At 33.9% G+C, this 21,844-nt stretch overlaps 1 protein-coding gene across 2 annotated transcripts in view; it reads left to right on the forward strand.

Moving 5' to 3' along the window:
• Positions 1-21,271, forward strand: part of LOC106061454 (protein inturned-like) — an 85,985-nt gene extending 64,714 nt beyond the window's left edge. The window contains exons 3-17 of one of the 2 annotated variants that reach the window (XM_056038798.1): positions 4,259-5,025; positions 8,355-8,440; positions 9,042-9,209; positions 9,775-9,890; positions 10,454-10,543; positions 11,186-11,468; positions 11,611-11,664; positions 12,071-12,358; positions 12,755-12,804; positions 13,276-13,377; positions 14,545-14,749; positions 15,738-15,847; positions 16,054-16,219; positions 18,005-18,174; positions 18,841-21,271. In XM_056038798.1, the coding sequence (XP_055894773.1) occupies positions 4,259-5,025; positions 8,355-8,440; positions 9,042-9,209; positions 9,775-9,890; positions 10,454-10,543; positions 11,186-11,468; positions 11,611-11,664; positions 12,071-12,358; positions 12,755-12,804; positions 13,276-13,377; positions 14,545-14,749; positions 15,738-15,847; positions 16,054-16,219; positions 18,005-18,174; positions 18,841-18,937 (2,752 nt within the window). In that variant the 3' untranslated portion in view covers positions 18,938-21,271. Of the gene's footprint in view, positions 1-4,258; positions 5,026-8,354; positions 8,441-9,041; positions 9,210-9,774; positions 9,891-10,453; positions 10,544-11,185; positions 11,469-11,610; positions 11,665-12,070; positions 12,359-12,754; positions 12,805-13,275; positions 13,378-14,544; positions 14,750-15,737; positions 15,848-16,038; positions 16,220-18,004; positions 18,175-18,840 lie in introns of both variants that reach the window. The other variant, XM_056038797.1, reaches the window with a different exon arrangement.
• Positions 21,272-21,844: the final 573 nt, after the last annotated feature.

Consider the following 21,844-nt stretch of genomic DNA (forward strand, 5'->3'; position numbering starts at 1 on the left):
TAATAATAAACATAAATAAAAGATGCAAAATATTAATTAAACAGCCCACAAAGAAAGTTGGAGGTCCCAAAAAAGAGGCCCAAGGATTCCTATGATGACAAAGCTAAAATTGAATAGCGCTAATTCTGAGGTTTCCTAAAAAAAAAACTAAATTAAAAGATGCAAAATAGATCCGTGAGATTTGGAACAAACGAATATCGCATTTGATTAAAAACACTTCAGGACAGAAAACTAAAAAGTAAAGTTGCAACAATACATAAAACACAGAAACATAACTTACAAATACTCAGAAAGGACACATAGATTCAAGGCACGTTTCTTATCCCATATGCTACGACAAATTCGTACAAGTGCTCCTTCTTCCATTATGCCATTAGATCATGGAAGTGTTGCCTGAATCAGCCGGGAACACCAATGGCTTAGCAGAGTTTAAGTCGCTAATTAGAATGCACGAATACATTTAGATTCACGCATGAATACGCGTAGGACGTAATTATCTTCTTATTTGAAGGAACGTCTGTAATTTATAAGATAAGATAAAGGTGTGCCGTCCAATATGCACAATATGCCGTATTCTTCATTCGGTATCTCTCGCTCTTTGGGGGGGGGGGGGGTTGTCATTGGTCTTGTCTCCCTAAGTCTTGTCTAATGGTAGTAAAATGTGACAGTGAAACAGTGTCTGAAACACGAAGCCTCGCAAGTAAAAACAAAATGTCTGCCGACATTTTTTTTGTTGGTTACTTTCAAGCGTACTTGATTGAACGGTGTCAAAGTTTGCTTTACCCTCCGGCGACTCTTCAGATCGTGTCACGTGATACCAGCCAATCAACTGGAACGTGACCCAACGTCTTCTGAAGCTATGTTTACTTTGTTCTGTATTAAAAGACTTAGTGACAGGAGAAAGTTATGTTTACTTTGTTCCTTATTAAAAGACTTACTGACAGAAGATGATGTTTATTGTATTAGAGTTTTGAGTTTTTGGCACATCGGCACAATTTAGGCCATGTCGTGCCCGTATTGTATTAGAAATGAAATCTACTTCTTTCATTATGTTCTCGCGCTAATATCATCAAAATCTTATATCTCAGAATTAGTCCTTTTTTTTGTAGAAAAAAAAATACGTGCCGGTACTCAGTGATGGATTGCCTAAATTTTAACTACTAATAAATTAATAATAAACGTTAAAATACTATAAAAGCAATATTTTTTTCTCCACATTGAAAAAGGTGCCGGTACGCCGTACCGGTGCGTACCGTCACAAAAAGCACTGTTTAGAATAATAAAATACGTACTGCCACTATACTGAAGGTCAACATTCTTGTCTTTTATGGATTGACATTTTTGATGAGAAATAGAAACTATGTACATTGATTAATTCCTGTGAAGAATTCTTGAAATTTAACTTCTGAGCGCCCCCCCCCCCCCAATAATATTTCTTTAAACCTGTCTAGATCTTAAAATTTTCTTTGAACTGATTTCCTTTAAACAACGTTTTACTCCATTTAATGGTAGATTTTCAAGATAATTTTACCAATGTCAAGGACGCTATACTGGACTTCATAATAGCAGACGATATAAAATTTCCACACAGAAGAGTTTTAAAAGTGTAGACGTGCAGACGTTTCACTTTTATAGTGTACACTGTATAGCATAGCAACTCTTCCTTGATTTGCTACGCCGGAAACACCAGCAAACTTTACTATTTCTAGGTTTCCCGCCATTTTTTTAAAAAAATCTTCAATAATCCAACAAGCCCATGGCTTTGTAGTCAACGGACAGAACAAACAAAAAAAAAACTCTACAAAAACAATTAAAAGTCCATAACAATAATGCTAAAAAAAATAAGCTTGCACTAGAATTTGAATTCTTCATATATGCATGAAAAATTCGAACATATTCAGCAAGGTCAGAGCTATTTTTAGAACTATTTTGACATCCCAACACAACCCATTTGATGGATGGCGTCCCTTGAGCTTTCAAAATGTGTCTTCGGGCGAACGGTACTAACAAAATTTACTGCCTCCTTGCCAAAAAAAAGGCTTCATTTTTTTAATGGTTAGAATCCCCTTAAAGCAACATTTAAAAGCTACTACCTAATGTCTGAGTAAAACTGAAAATTAGATTGCCCTGAGGGAATGAGATTATCTTTATTGACTATTTAAAAATAACTTTTTAAAAAATCTGGCCATCTGGAACGTAAGAAGGTTCCAAAATATTATAGTGGCCTTGTGGATGTGGAAAACGCAAGCCAATAGTTTCGAATATTTACATCTAGATTTATTATTATTTGTTTGGTGTAATGCACACATTTGAAGACGAATTTCCTTATGGATTATGGATAACAAAGATTTTTATTTATTTTTCTTTTAGAGATTTGGGTTAACACGACGTGTTTATGTGCCAGGATTCAATTCTTATATTCTGTGTTATGTTTACAATATGTTTACTTTTTAAAAAATACAATTTGATGGGGAAAGAAAATGGTTAGAAGAGAAGTAACTCTGGCTTTTCTTTTTCACACACAGAACAGTCGAGTTCTTTTAAATGTTCCCTTCTTGAACGTAATCATCTTCTTTTTTGAAGTAACGTCTGAATTATATAAGCTAAGTTAAAATCTCCAAAATTATTCTAAAACATGATTTGTATTTTTAGTTAAGCAAAAGGCCCATCTATGTTTGCATATAAAGATAAATTATTTGACAATCAAATGCGTATAATAAAACTCATTAAGCACACTAAAGTTACCTACATAGTTGCATAATTAATATATTATAAGAGATCAGAGACGCTATTAGACGGCTTATAGACCCCAATCTCATTAGTTTTATTTATATGGTAATCAAAATAGAAGTTACACTACAGACTCAATATAGATAATGTTTCGAGAGTCGAGACCAATAGTTATAAAAGGCTCGTTACCACGTCCATGGTCTGTGCGTCGTGGCAACGAGCATTCGGTCTAAACTGCCCACAGATTGTGACGTTGCAGGTCAGTGTTGAGGCCCTCTATAACAAATGGTCTCGGTTGCTTACACATTAAATTCTATATATAAACGCTGGCAGAAGAAAAACGCCAGACAAGAAAAGCAAGGCCCACGACACTAGCTCCAGCTAGAATAACCTGCCCAGTGTACAGCCGAACATTCCGGTCTCACATAGGTCTCACCAGCCACATGAGGAGGCACAAAACCCCAGTGCAAAGCCCTCAGTCCCCTGAATGACAAAGTGGTAATCATCGAACCACGATGGACGAACTATATATTGTTACGTATTTCTGAATCTTCTGGCTAGATGTATTAGTTGGCACACAAATAAAAACACAGCAAAGAACTTGACAACTAAACTTTCAGTTTCATATAACTTTAATGACTATTAACTCTAACAATTCGTTACTGTAACATGTAGCGTAGAAGACTGTACAATATCTGTCAGTTTACAGTTAGCTATACTTCGTTGCAATTCATCTCTTCACTTCGTTGCAATTCATCTCTTCTCAACTTGCATCGAGCCGTATTCCACAGAACAGACCAACGACACATTTCCCAGTGTCGCTCCAGGTCTCCCAAAGATGAACCAAGTCGTACTCAAGTCTACCGAATCAGAGCCGCACACGTCTTACATCGACTGTATCGACTGTAACGGCTCAAGTCCACTGTAGTTCGCTGTATAGACTTTAACGACAGTAGTCCACTCCAGTTAACTCTACCTTAGTTAACTTACAACGAGTCGTACACATCTCTCTTCTACTGTCTCGCACAGTAGACAACAGTACCGACGACTCATTCACGACTGACTTTCACATTAACTCTCTGGCTTATAAAGAGTCCCTAATCGCTTGTCCAAAGTTGCACAAACACGGCTAGTATCCTTTGGAATAACACGTGAGGAAACGTCACATCCTGTCTTTGTTTATACATGTAGATTCCAGAAAACATCGGCTGCAGTGTCATCTTGCCGGGGTCACAAGTTGTGACCTCTATCTGTCACTGGACATTGCTAGTACCTTCTGGAATAACACGTAAGGACACGTCACATCCTGTCTTTGTTGATACATGTACATTCCAGAAAACACCCGCTGCTGTGTTATCTCGCCGGGGTCATACGTTGACCTCTACCTATCACTGTCATTTGTAACAATATATATATAAATATATATATATATATTCACACACATATATAACTTAAAAAGCTTGATTTCATATTATCTTGTAAATTAATATGAAAAGAAATTTAAATATAAAATTATTTTCTTCCTCAGCTCTATTACACGGAAGTCTCTTACGAAAGGTTCCCCAGAATGGCTGACTTCCGGTGGCGACGAAGGAGAAATATTTCACCTGGAGCTGCCCACAGGAGTCGAGACACGACTCGCGCGCCTGAGTAGTCTTGATGGCGGATCCGTCAGTAGCCTAGCGCTCGGAGCTGGCTGCAACAGTGAGGACACCGGCTATTCCTCAGACCAGGAGTTGAGCTTGTTTGAACAAGCCAGTAAAATCGCTAAGAAGAGGAGCAAGTCCAGCAAGCTGTCCAGTAAAGCCAGGACGTCATCTTCTTCTTCCGGTTCTGATAAGCTGTCGGTGGGAACCACGAAAAGTAGGTCAGTGGGCGGATCCGTTTTGGACGAGAGCCTTGACGACGGTGTCTTCCTGCAAAAGTCCAACTTCCGGTCAAGTCAAACTAGCACGGTGTCCTCCAGTTCCACGTCTTCTCATTGCAGCTGCGGGGAACAAAGTCACGTGACCTCAGGTCACATTCACAGAACTAGACCCTCCTGCGCTCATACTTTATCCAAACATTGTGACAATCATCACGACTGGAGAACCACCGAGCTGGAAGTGCTCGTGCACTCATCAAATGCCTGGACTAGTTCCTCTCCAAACGGAAGTGCCTTGTGCGAACAACTTCTCGGCATTGTCCTGCTCGCCAAGGACGATAACTCGTACAGCAGATTCAATGGTTCTCACGTCATAATTAAAGGACTTCTACCGCACAGCGACCCTGTTATGAAGCCGGAGATTCTAATAGGTAAATGCCATACATTTTATTACTTTGCTTTTTAGACGACCCTTCAAATTATTTTAGCATAAAACTTAATACATAGGCGTCGCTTGGGTTAGTGTCAACCGGTGCTATTAGCTAATGGTTTCCCCCCTCCACCACCCTTTCACAAATTACTGTATTAACTTCTTAATAAAGTTTTTTTTTTTCTCTATTATTCTTGCTGGAACAACACTGAAGCTAGTTACCTACATTCTTCGGTTATTACAAAAAAAAACCTATAAAATATGCGCTAATTAATATTATATCTTGCTTTTTTTTTCCTGGTATTTCGGGTGTCACGTGGTGCGGGAGAGGTAGAACGAGAGTAGAACGCCAATAAATAAAGACAAATTAGTGGTGACGCCTAAATGCATCTATCAGGCAGAATTTTATGGATTTTTTTTCCCAGTATCTCAGTATATTTCTGTGTTGTTTTTTTTTTGTTGTTGTTTTTTTCCAAAATTTGGGACGAGACAGACAATGTCTTTGCAAACCTCAGCATTTGCGCTATTCAATTTTAGCGTTGTCATCATTTGAATCCTTGGGCCTTAGGCCTCTTTTCTTTGACTCTTTTTTTGGGCCCACCTGCCTCTTTTGTGGGCTTTTTTTTTTCTTAATATTTTTATTTATAAGTTCTCACATTTCACAAATATTAAATTATAAAGAATTAAAATTAAAATTTGATTAATCCACACTTAAATAATAATTAAAATAGTGAATCTACATAAACAGTAGGTAGAAAGTTCAAGATTAATGAAAAGAAACAAAACTTGATCTGTCTTGTGAAGATTAGTCTCTGGCGTTGGTTGTCTTGATAAACTTTGGATTCATGTGTTGAATATCTGATGTAATTAATAGTTAAAGTATTCTTTTCTAGTTAATATTTCTCTTTTTTTTTTTAGATTAGAAAAACAATATTTTTTAAACTTTGAGGTAATACAGACAATGTCACAAAACTAACTGCAATATATATGTTTTAGTGCTACGCATGCGCATATGTATGTATTACATATATATATATATATATTATTAGATGATATATATGCATATTGCTGAAATAGAATTGTTAATCAAAATATTCACTTTAAACATGCATTTGAAATGTATGAATACGACCGGGGAAGGGGTAATGGTGGATAAGTGGGGCTTGTGTTATGTTCTGTAAAAGTAGATCTTATTAAAGTGCTCTACGCCCTCAAGATTCTAAATAATCTATTGGGCAAATAAATCTTAAATCAATATCTTTTTGTCTCGTCTGTGTTGGTTTTTCACTATCACACTCAGTAGTTTCCCCTTTTTAAACTAACATTGACATACCTGTTATCTATATCTCTGACATTGTTCTTGCAGAGTCTAGCATTGAGACTTGAACATCACATGACATGAGACGGGAAGGAATCAATATAAACATAACTAGAATTGGACATATAGGCATATAGACATATGACTACATTTACAGCTTATAAGCCGCATCGGAAAAGTCATTTCTTAAATGGGGAGTATAAAATACAGACTAGAATTGAGCTTTTAAAGAATGTTTTACATGTTTCGTATGTTCCTTCAGGATTGAGATTGTCAAATCCTAGCCCAAACCTCCCTCATGACGGCAAGGGATGGCTGGGTTCGAACCCGGGTTTATCGAGTCCCTAGGGGGGACCCGCGATAAAGAGAATCATACTGATATTTGCGGCCCTAATGCGACATTCGCGCACTGCTAAGTCCGCCTCTGATCCTGCTTACTTCAATAGTGGTGTTTGTTTTGAAATGTGAAATACAAGCTTTTGGAGGCCTACAGTGTACAGTCTAAAGCAGTGTTTCCCAAACTGTGTTCCGCGGAACCCCAGTGTACCGCCAGGCCCGAATAGGTGTTCCACGCACTACTGGAATAATTAACAAATAGGCCAACACGTGAATTAATGTCTCAAAAAAAAAAGTAAAATAAATTAGCAAAGCTTTCGCAAAATACTCAGAATGTGCGAAGTGTTCCGTTTAGGAAAAAAGGTTTGGGAAACACTGGTTTAAAATAATCAAAATATACCAGACATTGTTTAACATGAATAAAACGGGGGTGGGGAGGGTACCTCTTACAGACCTTTCAATCTGTGTATGGAAACTATGTACAGCTCACTTGTTTTATTCATGACAATGTAATGAACAAAACAAAAAGTTCATTTAAGTCACGTGCGTTAAATTGATGAAATTCTTCGCCTAAAGTGCGTGTAGATGCTTACGGCAAACGAGGGTGTCATGTGGCTAACACAACGACCAGCCCATTAGAGTTGGTTGGAGCCAGAGGCATCCAAACAATCCCAATGTTCACAGTTCCTGTCCTCATCTGGATTCGAGCTTAAAACCCACGGTTTTGGAAGCCAAGCGCTTTGCCACTCTATATCCACGTAGTTGTACATAGCTAAATTCAGGATCCTAACTGTGGTAGTTTATGCTGACTTTTGGGTAGGCCAATTTGTACATAAATAAATGTTCATTTAGAGTAGGCCTATTTACACTGACTAGATAGTAGGCCTAAGTAGGCCTACATTTTATTGCACATGATCTTTCACTGACCAGCATTTTAACGCTATAAAATATGTCAGGAAAAAAAATGTATGGTCTTAAATATTATGTTAATTTTTGTAAATACATAGCGCCTGCGGGTTGGGAAATGGAGGGGGTTAATATTGAGATTGAAAAATTCAACAATTACTATGTACTAAATTGTTGCAAGAAAGGGAGACTACTACTGCAATTCAGTTTAAAATATATTAGTCTAGAACTCTAGGCCAATAGACTCCAAGTTTGAGTCATTTATATTTCTATCATGCTTGCCATAAGTAGACTAAATGCAAGTTAGCAGAGTTAGCTTGCAGGGGATATCACTCTTGTCTAGTTTTAGTGCAGACTCAAGAGTTTCGCTTAATACATTTTTATGTTCAATCTAATGTCTGCTGCATGTAAAGATTTTCCAGATCTATACTTGTCAGTCGAATGTCAGTATAAATATAGATCTAGGCTTCCTGGTTGTATTGTGCATAGGTATGACCTCACGGTACTTCTAGCATTGTTATGGCATGGCTCGGGGTCATAGTGTAGAAAATGTGTCAAGCAAAACTAAATGAATACAGCCGTGTGCTTGAGGCTTGTAGATAGAGAAAGTTAGATTCTCCTGCATACCTTCTGTGCTACGTAACTGTGTGTGCGTGCTCGCTTCGAGCAGGTGTGTTGTATTATCTAGGAAGCCTGCAGGGGCTACAGGAAGGACAATTTAGTGAGCACCGCCAACTGCAATAAAAGTTATCTTTCCTTGCTCTATACAGGCAGACGATTGCACAGTATCGATGGGCAGGAGTTAACATGGTGCAACATGGACACTCTTATGTCCAGTATTAGCAAGTTTAAAAAGGTACAATTACAAATTTAGCTCGTCTAGTTAATGTTGATAGCTTAGTAATGTTGATATTTTTAGTTTGGTAATGTTGATATTTTTAGTTTGGTAATGTTTATATTTTTAGTTTGGTAATGTTGATATTTTTAGTTTGGTAATGTTTATATTTTTAGGTTTGTAATGCTGATGTTTTTAGTTGTGTAATTTTGATATTGTTAATACAAAGCATATATCAACTCACTCTATCTCAGTGTCTGTTTGGTACAATTTTTTTTTTACACATTATTTGAAAAAGAAACTTTCCATTCTCAGATCAAGTGGAAACCTTACACAATTATTCACAGTACCTAACAAAACATGAATCAATAATAAAAAAAAACCGTTAACCAACCAGTAAATTAATTAATTAGTGGTTATTAATTATTTTCTATTGACATTGAAAACAGTGAATAAATCCTACAGTATTGATATGTATGCCTTTAAATGTGGAGTTCTTGCCTCTAGACAACCCTTTTTTTTAAGTTTTTTTTTGTAGATGTTGCTTGTTTTTTGTAATCATGATGTTTTAGTTTTGAAATGTGTTTTGTTGTACATTTACAACTGCCTTAATTGTTTTCAGGTCAAGCTGACCTTAAAGTCTCTCAGGCCAGAGAAATCTGAACTTGATCTGGAGAAGCTGGTCAGCATCTTGACCTCCGAACCTCATGATCACCATGGAATGGAGGGTATGGCAGCCATGTATCTGTCACTGGAAGGCTCCAGCCAAGATGACTCAGGAAATAGTCATGTAAGGATTATGGCATTATGTCAAACAATCAGCTTACTGACTTCATAGCATTGACAAGGGCTTATCATCAATGAAATAATCTTTGTCATTAAAAATTATGTTATAACCATGACATGGGTGAAACTATCACCATATAAAATTGGCATCTGTACTGACATAACATGAGAGAAAATCATCAACAGTTTTGTTTTGTTTTATAATATTAACATTAACAATGCTATAATATTTAAGTCATTAATTAACATGCATGACTAGATTGACTATGTACAAGTCTGACTACAAATGATAAATTTATATGTGTTATCTTGGTCATTTGCTGTGTGGTAATGTTGTATGCAGTTTTAACTGTCAACATGATGGTGCCTAGTTCGAAAGCTGTCAACTACCCTCCCCTGTCCTTCTGCAGGAGGTTTTGGCTACAAAATACTAATCTTCTTTTCTGAAGAATAATTTGACATTTATTATTCAAAAACTGTGCATGAAAAAAATATTTTTGTTGTTTTTGCCAATAATAAAATAATAGGATAATTAAATTGCATAACATCATTATGATATCTGTTTCTAGGATGGTCTAGTGTACAGCTACCCTGCAGAGAAAAATTCTCTCCACCAACTACAGGGCATGTTCTATACACTGGCACATCTTGTCAAAGACATCAAGTCAGCCAGCACTATTAGAAAGTTAGTATCTCTCTGTATTGTGCAATGCATGTTATGTAATGAGAAGTTAATTAACTTTTTGATTTTTATAGCACAATCATGATATTTATAGAGTGTATGTGCGTGTTTCTGATGTAACCATGTGAAGAGGTGAGCAGATGGTTTTGGTTGTGTAGGCTGAATAGATTCTGATGAAATCATGAGGTGGTCTGTTCTGGTTTAGTTTATAAATACTGGTGTGTTTAAGTTGAAGAAAAGGAATACAAGCAAGAAAAGACATGTACCTTTATTCTAATTTAAGAATTTTATAGGCATACATCAGTTTAGTAGTACTAGCTATATAGAGTAAAAATTAAGTTCTAAGTATCAACAATGATCTAGACCAAATGAGATGAATACTTGGGTCTGCAAAGTTGTTTTTTTTAGTATAATCTTATTTACTTTTCATTCACTAAGTCAATGTTCTAACCCTACCTAAGTATATATTATGTAGTCTCAGTGGAGTTTTAGCCTTTTCATTCTTATGGAAATACTAATTAACATTTAGTAATGAATTGCTTATGCCATTTTTTTTCCTCTTACAGTACTACCTTGACCATAGATGACCAGAGAATCCATGTTGCCTACCAACAAGAGTATTCAGACATCTTGGTTTTTGCAATGCCAGCATCTCAGTGAGATATTTTTTTAAATGTTGTAATAGTTTACAAATATTTTATAAACTTTGATTCTATAAGTCATTCAAATATTATTTTCTTAACATAAAATCTTTGGCGTCTGAAAGAATAGAATAATATAAATGGCTTAGCAATATCTCAAGTATTGAATAGTTCAGCCTGTAAGAAAATACGAAGAAAATTATTATCCTTATTGTCGTTATAAAATTGCCTATTTTTTTGGAGATTGATATTATTAAACGAGTTGTTTTTTTAAATCTGTTTATCATTCATATTAACATTGACAGTAGAGAAGTAAAGATCCTCGAAATAAAGAATCACCCTTTGTGTCAGGATTTTGTGATTTTACCATCACAAAAGAGATACAAGACACTGATAGCAAAGACAAACAGACACAAACACTCTTTTGTTCCCCTGGCAATCAAATCATTAAATAAGAACAATCTGATATAAACTTTGTCACATGTAAATTATGAGTGCGTCTGGTGTGAATGTACACTTTGGTTTCTTATAGTTATAATGTTTTTTGTTTGGTGTAATGCACAAATTGTAAGACAAATTTCCTTACAGATAATAAAGATTATTATTATTATTATTATTATTATTATAGTCAAAAAGTTTCTGTGTTTAATTTTGCAGTGTTTCAGTTAGCCAGTTAAACACATTGTTGTCAGAGTTTGCCAGACTTTTGAGGATTCTGTATGGATCTATCGAATCTGCTTTTAACAAGAGCAATCACTCTGGATGGATAGACAACATTTTGACCTACCTCTTTCGACAAGTTATGCAGACCTCGCAGATATTTTCCACAAATTCATCCCCTGGAGGACTGAAAGAGAAGGTCAACCTTGCTTCTGAATGTCTACCATTTGTCAGATATTCCCAGCATATCTCTTCCATAAGTTTACCAGAAGATCTCAAGGTTAGTTAACTCTCAAAAATAAGAAAAAAGTTAAGTAAATTTTGTAATGTTGTAAATATTTTCTCTTTTGATAAAAGTATTCTAAATTTTAAGATGTTCAATTAGAGGATATGAAAGACCCTAGCAAAATTTATCGTTTCAGGTTGAGGTTGACAAGTCATTAAGCAAATTCTCCTCATCTGATTTTGCAGATATGGTTAGTAACTTCTAATTACTTCCCTTTTTTTTTTTGCTCCTTGATGCATTTTTTTTTTCCTCAATGAGTTTAGAGGTTCTCCAAATTCTATGCAGACTTCCTGTGAGATAATTTACAGAGATCTAACCAAGAAAACAAGACTAGAATCCTTGAGCCAAACTGTATTTTTACTGACCTTTTCATTCTCTTTCAAATTCTCAATTATATGATAGATTTATAAGCATATTGAACAAAATCTTTTTTTTTAAGAAATGTCTCTAAATATATTTTTTCTTAAAGTCCATTATAGTTCTGATACATCTTTAAAAAAATCATATTTGAAATATTTTTATAATTATCCTTTATTGTTAAGTATTTGAAAATTTGAAAGACAAAAATTAAAATTTCTTTCTATATTTCCTAATAGTCTGAAAATTTTTATGGCTGCCGACGGAAGTACCACATATTGGGTTCATGTTTCTACTACTCTGGTCAGTTGGTCAGTAACCAGCTGGCACCTTCTGACCTCCAGGACATTCATCTGTACCTCCAGCACCATGGTCTCCTGGAGCTGACTGCACGCTGCAGTGTGGCCCAACTGGTGGTGTGGCATGAAGTGTACCCTACAAGATTCTGCCATGACATCGCAGATATCAACAACACTTTTGGCTACTCTGAGCCGAATGCCAGATGGTGTCATCTTATTGTTGGATTGGTAATAATAGACTTTGTTATACTATGACAGTACTTTTAGTCCTACAGTTATACTTACATTAAACATGTATTACTGTCACAAGCTAAGCTGACACCGGCAGTAAATTGGTTGGTTTATTTCATATTAAGACCTTGGTTTAACAAATCTATTTCATGTGAATTAAATATTGCGATTCTAAACATGATTATTCTTGCTTGGAATTTCAATTCATGGATTATTTTCTGTGCTGTAACAATTGTGGCGCATGTTGTGTTCATGTAAGGACAATGAATCTGTTAAATTAATCCTCGCAACTGAACATTCACAAAGTTCTAACATAACACAAGTGTATAAAGACAATCAAAGTTGATAACATGTTTCTGTGTTTGTAAAAGTATGTTATTTTGTCTTCCACAGAAATATGGCATCTTTTGTTGTCTGTTAGAAACTGTTAGTGTTCCAATGAAGTAAGTCATTTTTTAATTAGTGAATTAAACTGTAGTTGCTGCATTTTTTAAAATTCATTTTAAGTCTGACCAATCAGAGTAAAAAAGGGAAGGTACTCATTTCAGACCTATGGGGCACTTGATGTATAAGTCATCTGTTTCATTAGCCCACTGTTAATGAGGGTGTCATGTGGCTAGCCAGCAGGTATTCATGAGAGTTGGATGCCCTAAAAATCAAGAAATTCATATCCCCAACCTTCACCAGGATTTGAACCTTAGACCCCCCTCAGTTCAAAAGCCAAGCAATTTACCACTCACCAACCAGGCTCCAATCATAATCAACCAAATAAATGTAATATCTCTGTTTTCATGGTCAGATGCTAGGCCCAGAGATATGACGTTAAAGAATTTCAAATTTAGAAGCATACACTGGATGAAGTACTGCATAAATCAAAACATAATTATCCTAAAAAAAATATTTTTTTATTTCAGAAAATTATCTCCCATAAGTGCAGATGTGTTCTATATTGATCAAGCAAAGGCCTGCCTATTGCAATTACAGACACCAAATTTACTGGCAGCTCTTAATATCAGGTAAATTAATGCACAAGACAATGTCATTGAAGCATATTAACAGGAAATCTTTTTCTTAGAGCTCTATGCCATATTTATACCAGACTGTGCATTTGAGAAGTAACAGCTTCAAGCTGGACAAGGTCATTTTGTCAATCATACATTCTTTTTTGCCATTTTTCTTGTTCACATTTACAGCTTAATCAAACAACTAGTTGGTCTTAAAAAATATGCTAAATTAACAGCATTAGAAGAGCAATAGAGATAAGTTAGTACAGAAACAACACTGATCATTTTATTTATGTGAAAAAAACAACAGAATTTAAGATACATTTTAAAAAGAAAAGTTTTGAATGAACAAGCCTATTATTAATTAAATAATAATTTTTGTTTTATATTTTAATTGCTGATGATAAATGGGATTGTAGTCAAATGAATCTTTTAAATAAATGTGAATAAATCTGATCACTGACATTCACATTATGAATACAGTACATACAATATTCATGAAATATATTTAGTAAAGCATTTATCAAATAAATAGTGCATAAGAATGGCCAAAATTAGAACAAAAAAAAATGTGTATAATTTCTTGATTTTACAGATATTTAAAACAAATGTTGACCAGTTTATCTCAATGTATTTTCTATTTTCAAACTTTATCTATTTCTATGTCGGAATTGATGTAATGTTTTCTTTATTTCAATACTGTGTGTAGCTGAACCTTTTATTTGTTAACAGTTCTCTTAAATGACAAGATGTTTATTCATGGACACTCATCTAGTGTATTTATACAGGATAAAATAAAAATAAAATAGCACAACCCATCATGAAGTATAAGAATCAGTTGAAACAATAATCTAATCCACAATCATGAAAAGTCTATTCTTAACATTCATATTACACACAAAGCACTGTAACAAAATTATTAACAAATAATTAAACAAATTAATATCAAATTTAGGTATGCAACATAGCTCACTGATTGACCTTTTCTAAACCTCTTTAACTCCCTCTATTACTGACCTACTAAAAGTGTTTGATCTCTCCAACCTTGTACTTTAAATGTTGTTCACACATTTTCATTCATTTCATGTAAATAAATAATACCTTTTACCTCAAAATATGTACACTTTGGTCTGGTTTTAATTTATTTATTTTTCTTTCTAAAAATTGATTTTGTCACAGTGTCAGCAGGGAGTGCCAATCGGCTGTGACTAAATCCGACTACTGTGCCACTTACATCAAGACCAGCTATGAAAAAACAACCCAGATGTTTGGTGAGAGCCTGAAGCAGAAGTCCCACAGCAACAGCTCTTTTGTGGCAGCATTGCAATCTGATTGGAGGAAACTATCTCCCCGAACAGTTGCTACTGGAGAAAATTTTTACCAGGTAATAAGACCTGCAGTAAAAATTGGGTCCACTTGAAAAAGAAATAAAAATCCTTTTTAATCTTTAAGAAATAAATGTTTCTACTTACAAAGACTACAAGAGATAAGCTGGATGCTTTTTCATTTGGAAACTTAGTCTGATGTTAGATTGGCCCACAAGTATAATGCGAGATATGCTTACAAATACAATTCAAAGATAGGTCTAGAAATGTAATGCCAAATAGGCATACAAATGCTATACAATGAATGTGTTTTAAGATTTGTACACAAATTCTGGGACTTAAATAGATTCTAGCAAGTGAACAAAAAGTCTAGAAAATCAAGTGTTCTCTGGCATTGACCGTCTATGAGCAAATAGCTCTCACAAATATCCTTTCTTTTGTAAACATTTTCATCTCTGTAGTTTGATTGAATGGGAAGTAACTGGTGTTTCAAAAGTCACCTGTGTCAACTCAACCCTTGTGACTGGTTACCACACTTAGACCAATGCAGTTAAGAAACTCTTCACCTTTTTAAATTATCCATTCATGTTATGTTTAGATACACTCATTACTTGGCCCATTTCTTTTCACACAGCTGCCATTGAGATTTTATTGCCAGAAACTAAATTGGGATTTGGACTGTGTACAAGGAATAGACTTTCCCACACCTTCCCTTCTCTCCAATTAGAAAAGAATTTTTTAAAATTATTATTTATAAAATTTATTAAAAGTAATTTTTTTAATAATAGGAAATTTTGTTTCTTGTTCATTTCCTCTCAACTTGCCATTAAGTTGAATCCATTTTTTTATGCCTTGATCCTTTTAAACTTAAATTATGAAGAGCATGACATTTAAAGTATTAATCATCCAACATTGATTTGTCTATGTGTTTTGTGTGTCTGTGTGTGATGTGTGTGTGTGTGTTCTGTGAGTCTACTCCTCATGTTCACTTTGAATGTGAAAGAATTTCTTGAGATGTTTTCTTTATCAACATGCCTTCTTTGACAGAGTCCTGAGAGTGGCAAACTGTACCCAATGTCCCATTGCAGTGTAGCTGGCAGTGGATCACTTGAGCTTTCAATACCAACTTCTCTCTCTGCCAACCCTTGCATTAGCAGGTGAGCTATTCAAAGCTTTGTATTAGCAGCTATCCAGCTATTTATTCTAGGGGAGAAGGGGTTAAACTAGGTCCCCTTTTATGTAGACTTTTCAAAAAAATGTAAACTAGACAAAAGATATTTGACTGGTTCTGTTGTAATTGAAAAAATTACAAATATTAGATCATTGATTTAATAATTTGTTTGTTCAGGATCTCATCTGGCAGAAACCCTTCTATCTATCAGTATTGTTATTTGGATGGACTTGAGGGGACACTGGTAATTGGAGCTGATGTTGACTCATCTGGAATCTTCCAGTCGCAAATTGTTCACACTTTTTATTTGTGCTGTAGACAGATTCATGATTTCTTCCATGACCTGGGAGAGAAATGGGTTAGTGTTCTTCTTTCAATTGCTCTCAAAGAACTAGAATAGAGAGTAATGAGATATCATTTTTTTTTTGACCAAATGAGTTTAATGACTTTATTGTATAAATCTTTATGGATATGTCAAAAGCATTATATGATTATTTAGTAGAGCATTTGGCTGCAAAATCATTGTCTCAGTTTTCCAATCTATTAAATAATAGTCTTGTCTCTTAGTCTGTATATTTTTAGTGAAATCTTTCAAATATATCCAGATCAGAATGAAAATAATACACCTAAATCATACAAAAATCTGACCCAGGAAACTACAGAACAGTATCACTAATCAGCATCACATGTAAAATCCTAGAACACATAATATGTAGCAACATCATAAACCACTTAGACAAACATAATGTCCTTACTCCATACCAACATGGCTTTAGGAAATAAAGATCATCTTAAACACAACTAATAGGACTAATTGATGATTTTTCAAAAGGCTTAGATAATAGTGAGCAAATAGATGCTAACTTGTTAGATTTTTCCAAGGCTTGTGACAAAGTTCACCACCATAGTTTGCTTCAAAAATTAACAATTTTGGCATTGATGTCCATTTCATCATTGGATTAAGGAATATCTGATAGGGAGAGACAAACTGTAATAATAAATGGCTCTAAATCAACACCAATAACAGTAAACTCAGGCGTACCTCAAGGAACAGTCTAAGGTCAACTACTATTTTTAATTTACATAAATGATTTACCAAATTGCATTAGTTCAGGAATAAAAGTCTGATATTTGCAGACGATTGCATAATATATAGAACAATAAAAACAACACAAGAGGCAGAAATTTTACAAAGAGAATTAGATGAATTACAGAAATGGGAATCAAATTGGAGCATGTCTTTCCAGCCAGAAAAATGTCAGTTATTAAGAGTAACAAAAAACTAAAACAAATAGATTTCACTTACCTTATTCATGGTAAACCAGTAACACAGACTAAAAACGCAAAATACCTAGGTGTTATAATAAATGAAAAACTGTCATGGAATCCCCATATTGATGAAATGATCAAAAAATCAAACAAAGCATTAGGGTTTATTAAAAGAAATTTCTATAAATCAAATAGGAACATAAAACTTAAATGTTATTTAACCTTGGTTAGGCCAATAATAGAATATGCATACTCTGTTTGGACCCCTCAACTCAGAAAATATTAAGAAACTGGAACAGACACAAAATAGAGCAGTGAGATTCATAACAAATGAATATTCACATTTGACTAGAGTAACACCTTTAGTAAAATCACTAAATTTAGAAAGCCTTCAGGATAGAAGACTCAAAAGCAAAGTAGCAATTATACATAAAACATTGAAACATAATCTTCAAATACAAAAACAAAATTTAATAAAATACTCTGAAAGACACAAAGATAAAGGCACATTCCTTGTCCCATATGCTAGGACAAATGTGTACAAATGCTCCTTCTTCCCTAGTACTATTAGAGCATGGAATGGGTTGCCTGAGCTAGCCAGAAAAACAGTGATGTGGCAGAATTTAAGTCATTGGTTAACATGCATGAGTAGATGCATGATGTGTAGGGTGTAATCATCTTTTTTTCTTCTGTACTATATAAGATAAGAAGATAAGATTTGAAAAGAAAAATCAGTAAAGATATCATTTCTTAATATTAGAGGAATATTTTGAACTATTGATTTATACAAATACAAAAATCAGATGAATTTATAATCAACATTTTTTTTTGTAAATGTGTGTATGCAGTTTTTTTTTTTTTTTTCTACATACAGCAAAGTTCCAAACATCAAGTCAAAGGAGGAGATAATGAGCATTATGATGAAGTTAATGCTGACTGTAGTCTTAGTAGCATGAAAGAACATGGAGTTCTGATGACCTTTAACCCTCACATTAAAGAAGATGGTCACAAAAGCAATCAAGCTCTGGAATACTGGGTTGTTGGGTTAGTCCATTTTAGTATCTCTCCTTATCTTCTCCTTTAACATAGTTCTTTACAATTATGAAGGGTTGATATATATATATATATATAAGTGACCATTTCAGCAAAAATGACCTACTTTTAAAAATATTTGCTATAATGTTTAATACACTATAATATGTTAATATTTGAAATAAAATAAAACATTTTTGCTTTTACTAGTTCAAGTACTATTCTTATTGAAATGTTTTAAAACTTTTTGTTTTTTAGTGGTTAAGATTTTTTCCATACAGTCATTTTAATAATCCTATTTAGCGTCATATGGCTAAGTGGTTAAACTCTTGGCTTCCAAACCTGGGGTTCTGGGTTAGAATCTCGGTGAAGATAGGGATTTTAAATTTCATGGTTTTTTAGGTCGCCCCTAAGTCCACCCAACTCTATTGGGTACCTGACTTTAGTTGGGGAAAGTAAAGGCGGTTGGTTGCTGTGCTGACCACATGACACCCTGCTTGTTAACCATTGGCCTTAAAAACAGATGACCCTAACATCATCTGCCCTATAGATCGCAAGGTCTGAAAGGGAAACTTTAATTACTTTAGCATCATAATGTTTTTCAGTTCTTGTTTTTGTTGTTGATCATGATTTATTTTAAAAAACTATTTTTTAATCTGCTGTTTTTTAATGTTCTAGTCGCAAGCTGAAGAGACCAAGCTCAAGAGAAATGTTTGTCTGCTTCCATGCGCTAACCTCACAGCTTATCATTGATCTTGCTTTCAAGTTGTCATGAGCCCTTATCACCGGGATAGTTTTGTTTTTGGCCTTTTTTTTTCATAAAATAAAAGCCAAACAAAAAACAGGCATAATTGAAAAAAAGGTCACACAGATTAAAAAAGCAATTAGTATGATTGTAAATAGTGATGTACGTAATACTGTAAATATTCCATGAAAACAAATATTTGCTGCATGTTCAACACACACACAAATAAGCTTTTAAACATTGGTAAAATATTGATTAAATTCTGTAAGAATATTTATTGATATTTGAACCAGATGTCTTCCAGATTGCTATATATTTGGTATATGAAACCCATTGTAATAGATTGTAAGTATATATCCTGTTGACTTTAGTTCAAATCTAGCATATTTTACATGTTATAAATAGTATTTAAACTTGACATAATAGCACACATTATAACTATATCTTTTACATTTCTATAACTTGGTATCGTTATGTAAATAAGAAATAAAATGTGATTTATTTTATTGACTTATAGCTTCCTTCAGCTGTCCCCTAGTCTGTAAGGTCAGTGGGACACCACACATGATCTGCCAACAGTTTATTTCTGTTCCTTTCTGTCTTTTGCCAAGATTTAAGTCGCTTTCAAAGACAGGACCATCCATTCCTTAATGTTGTTCACCCATCACATCCTTTGTCTACCTCTCCTTCTTTTCCCTGACACAATTCTCTGCAGAAAAGTCTTTGCAATTTTTTGACAGTATATAAAATGTCATCATGGCGTTCAATGGCCTTTGTGATCCTGTCATTTAGATTCACTTTTCATTAATCACCTTTTTCTATTTCTCATTTCCATGTGTGCTTTAAAACGTTCTTATAATGAGAATAATATTCTGAAGTCATTGAACTTCAATTGAATTGATAGTTACTTCCTGTGTTCAACTTTTATTACTAAATAGTTGACAGACTTGAGCCAGCTTATGGCTTATAAATTATTGTGTAATGTGTAGACTGCCTTTTTATATATACATGATTTATTGTTAAATTTTTGAAATTCTTTTTTAATACAAAGCAATATGTTATATTTTTGGTGAACAAGATCTAGATTGCCAACAATTTGTATATGTTTCAAATATTTAACGCTTTAAAAAAAACTTTAAACGTTTATAACAAAATTGAGAAGCTTGAAAAAAGAATTTTTGTTGCCAAATTTCTGAAGTTGTTTTACAGAAAAGTGTCAGTTAAAAACTTGCATGATATCATTGTTAACTCTTTTTTCCTTATTTTTTTAGTTTAATTGTGAGCTTTAGATGTTATATTATTTACTACAGCTCAATCACAGTAAGTCAGACTATCACATTTAACAATGTGTTATGAATTTCTTAAGTTATACGTTACAGACCCTCTTTAAAAAAGAAGATTAGTAAGTCCTTTTTTAACAATGGAATGTCTACCACATCCTACTTTAACTCAACAGCCTGATAAACCTTGCCAATGATTAAATGATCTAAACATCTATCCTTACTTCTTAAGTTTATCACACGATACTTAAGTTAGTAAGTCTGGACTCATTGTATTAATTACTTAGTCTAAAATACTTTAATTGACAGTTTATATTTGAAAACATTTGAAAAGATAAATACTAGAAACATTATGACATACTGTGCAACTTAAACCAAAAAAAAAACCATTTATGGTTCCACTTTTTATGTTTTCAAATTTTTTTTTTTAATAAATGAAAAAAAAATGAAGTACTGTAATTGTATAATATGCTTACAATTCTAATCAAGCAGTGGGCAGATTTCAATGCATTGCCAGGAATTTGCCAATCAAATGATATAATCATTTTTTTTTTAATTTAACTACTTTTTTATTTAAAACTCTTTATTTAATATTAATATAATTTTTGGGGGGAAATTCTGTTTTGGCTTTATTGTTGTTCTTTGAATTAAAGTAGTTATAGAGTCTGGCATCTGTTGATCCAAATACCCTCCCCCCCCCCTCCTTTCAAATAAGTTATCACTATCCATTGGAAGTAAAGATATCATATAGGATAACAGATAGCTGGCAAGTCTCATTCTAAAGAAATTATTTGTGTGTATCTTTTAATAGTTTTTCTTGTGATTATTGATCTTATTCTTATATTTTTGATCAAATATTGAACATATCAGTCAGTGCCATGTCTTGAACTGTGACCTTATATGGCAAGTATAAACTTGTCCACAGACTCTAGTCTTGTAAATATATAATGCATACTTTTTGACAGTGTACCCATGTTTGTACAGAATATGTTACTACCTCATAATAATGAACAGTTCTTGTTTTGTTGTTTTGTATTCTTGAGATAATGGTCTTGTTACTTATTAAATTATTTCTACTGCAAGTCATTATGAGAGATTGTCTTTATTTGACTTTCAATGTCAGCTATATTAATATTACACATATTGAAATGATAACTAAATGTGAATGTAAAATAAAACAAATGTATACTGAAAAGATTTAACTCTTTCTCTCCTAACAGACGCTACCAGCGTTGATTCCACCAGAATATGGTAAATAATTACGGAGAGAAAGAGTTAATAAATTGATTTCCTCTCGAATTGAAAGATGAACAAGCAATAAATTTATTTAGCAAAACTCTGAAGCTATGAAAATGATAACTTATCAAATTTAATATGTTTAAGATTGAAGCAGTCTGGTCATGTGGTATGTCCTCCTCTGGACTTTCATCTCAATGATCTCAAATAGTGAACTCACACTATATATCAAGTAATAATGCACATTATCTTATAGATTACAGATGTTGCTTCAAAAATGAAGATAATTATGTCCTACGCATTTCATGGGTCAATCTAGTCATGCATGTTAAGCAGTGACTTAAACTCTACTATGTACCTTTTCCTGGCTGATTCAGGCAACCCATTCCATTTTCTAGAGACACTAGGGAAGAAGTAGCAC

The sequence above is a fragment of the Biomphalaria glabrata genome, chromosome 8 (assembly GCF_947242115.1).
Source record: "Biomphalaria glabrata chromosome 8, xgBioGlab47.1, whole genome shotgun sequence".
Lineage (NCBI taxonomy): Eukaryota > Metazoa > Mollusca > Gastropoda > Planorbidae > Biomphalaria > Biomphalaria glabrata.